This window comes from Apis dorsata, unplaced genomic scaffold (assembly GCF_000469605.1).
Source record: "Apis dorsata unplaced genomic scaffold, Apis dorsata 1.3 scaffold_79, whole genome shotgun sequence".
Classification (NCBI taxonomy): Eukaryota; Metazoa; Arthropoda; class Insecta; order Hymenoptera; family Apidae; genus Apis; species Apis dorsata.
In genome coordinates, this window is record NW_006263377.1 from 112,927 (window position 1) to 115,549 (window position 2,623).

The 2,623-nt window shown below is 40.3% G+C and overlaps 1 protein-coding gene across 3 annotated transcripts in view; it reads right to left on the reverse strand.

Annotated features, from left to right (window-relative positions):
- Positions 1-1,165: 1,165 nt before the first annotated feature.
- The window catches only part of LOC102673141 (homeotic protein ultrabithorax), a 123,692-nt gene continuing 122,234 nt past the window's right edge, over positions 1,166-2,623 (reverse strand). For all 3 annotated transcript variants that reach the window (XM_031508225.1, XM_031508226.1, XM_031508227.1), the window contains one exon: positions 1,166-1,574. In XM_031508225.1, the coding sequence (XP_031364085.1) occupies positions 1,229-1,574 (346 nt within the window). In that variant the 3' untranslated portion in view covers positions 1,166-1,228. The remainder of the gene's footprint in view (positions 1,575-2,623) is intronic.

Here is a 2,623-nt window from a genome sequence, read left to right on the forward strand (position 1 = left end):
AAACTGAGAATCTTGCAAATTGCAGTCGCTTCATTAACGGTCTGTATATACTATGTAATATAGAAAAATATTGAAATCACGATGGAGCCACATTTCAAGCTTGGACCAGTTGCCTCGGCAACAACAACCAACCACCCTCGAGATGCAGAAGGCTCGCGAGAGAGTTAAATGCACGCAAACAGAATAACTTAGAAAATTATGGAGGCACGCTCGCAGGTGGTTTATCCTCATTAAGTGTACCGGCTAAACTTAATTTTAAAGGCCGGGGAGTCGGCTAAAAGCCGACCCTCCCCACCATTTGCAACAAACTCTAGCCGACGTTTTCTTCGGGATCCGGTAATTTTCGCCGATGATGTATCGGGCTTAATGCTCAAGACCTCGCGGAACGGAATTGCTCAACTTCGTCGAGGAATCCATTTACCAACGGGTAGCGACTCTCACCCCTCGTGAATCCGGAAGGGTTAGCTCGTTGGAAGATTTATCAAGCCATGAGAAACGTAAGCTTTCTATGATTGCAGGCAATTTGTTTGACGAAGAATAAGAAAGAAAATTCTCGATGCGTTTTTAATTTAAGGAATTTGTTGGTAAAAAGTCTGTTTGATTCTATGTCAAGACGAATGATTAAAAGATTTTAAAATCGTGATGTAATTGTGTATTTTTCGGGATAATTTATACTTTTATGTCGCTGTAAGAAAAGTAATATGTAAAAAAAATTTCGTAAGCTATAAATTTTGATATAAAATATAATTTTCTTATTTTTAAAATTAATGAAAAAAAAAAAATAATATCTCTTAATATTATTTTCGACTAGTATATCTATATTAATTCATTTAACATAATTGCGACTCGATCTATTTCGAACGATTAATCTGAAACAATTTCCGAAAGCATAAAATATCTCGAGGCCGATCCCCGCGCACAGAAGGTGTTTTCGATCGAGCTAGAAATTGGCGTTTAACAGGTTAAGCGAGCGAGGAGGAGGGAAAGTAAGAGAAGGAGAGAAAGGCTTGAAGCGTGAATGCGAACAAGCGAGACGCAAGAAGAAAGAGGAAAAAGGAGGGAAGAGAAAAAAGAAGGAAGAAAAAAAGATAAAAAGTGGAAGGATAAAAGGAGGCAAAAGGAAAAAATAATAAAAATGGTTGGTGGTATCGAAGAAGTCACTCACCTTTAATATAGCTGTGTACATTGCGGTGCTAGCAGAGGGTGGTGTGGATTGGTGGTGGGGTGGTCAGGGGGGCTCCGGTGCAGGGCGTACCCCTAGTTGGCCCCCTCCGGTCCCCCACCGGCCGCTTGCTGCTGATGCGCAGCCGCGGCCGCTGCTGCCGCTGCCTTCTGCGCCTGCGCCTGTTTCTCCTGTTCGTTCAGCTCCTTGATCGCCTGTATCTCCTTCTTCAGCTTCATCCGCCGATTCTGGAACCAGATCTTGATCTGCCGTTCCGTCAGGCAGAGCGAGTGTGCCATCTCGATCCGCCTCCGCCTGGTGAGGTAGTGGTTCGTGTGGAATTCCTTCTCCAGTTCGAGCGTCTGGTAGCGCGTGTAGGTCTGGCGGCCGCGCCTGCGCATTCCGTTCGCTCCTGCAACCAACAAAACCACAGGCCAAACGTTCAAACGAGCTCCACAGAGGGAAGAGATCGCGTGTCTTTTCGTGGACCTCGTTTTCAGGGTTCCCGAGGGGAAACCGTGTGTCCTATCGAAATAATACATTTACACACGCGACCAAACGCGTATGTATATATATATATACATACTATTTTTGTCTATACCTCTTTCGAAGTGTTTAACTCAGAAGGTGCGAACGTTATTGGTATCTTTGTATAATAAAAGTTGAATAATTGAGAGAAATGATCTTCAATATCTAATTAAAAATCTAAGTATTTATCGAAGAAATCCCCCCTTTGATATCATCGCGAATGATATGTCTTATTATCTTTTAATTCTACTATTTTATAAATATCTCTCAATTTTCAGTCGTCCAACTTTTATTACAGAGACCATTTAGATTAGATCAGGTAAAGTTACATACACACGAATAACGCGATATTATTATAAATTCGCAAAAAGTATCGAAGTTTTTATAGCAAAATATTGTAGCAAAATATTATGATCGCGTGCATTGTATATATTAAAAATATTAACTGCCAAATCGCACAGCGTTCTAACGCACACCTTTCTTTATAGGAAATTGAGCGAGCGATAAGAAACGAACGTTGGCAGTAGAATGTCCAGCAATCATATATATCCTCATAAAAGGATATTAGAAATAATAATATCGATCTTCGACTATTCATACCTCGTTTAAAACGTTAAAGCTTTTCCACAAATAAACTAATTCGTCGTCGAATCTACCAAGTAGAAATTCTACTTTTAGAAAGTTTATTATATCGCATTACAATTTCAAACGGACCACGAGATCTTTTAATCCAGTCTTTCTTCTTTGAATCGCCTAGCTACAAATACCGGTATTCGGGATGTGTAAGACGTGAACGGGTTCGAAGAAGCCAGCTCGGAAATCCCGGTAACATTGTCGATAACGCCAAGAGGCCGGGATAACTTCTAAGGGAGACTTTAGAAAGAACGAGTTGAAGACAAAAAAAAAAAAAAAAAAAAAAAAAAAAAAAAAAAA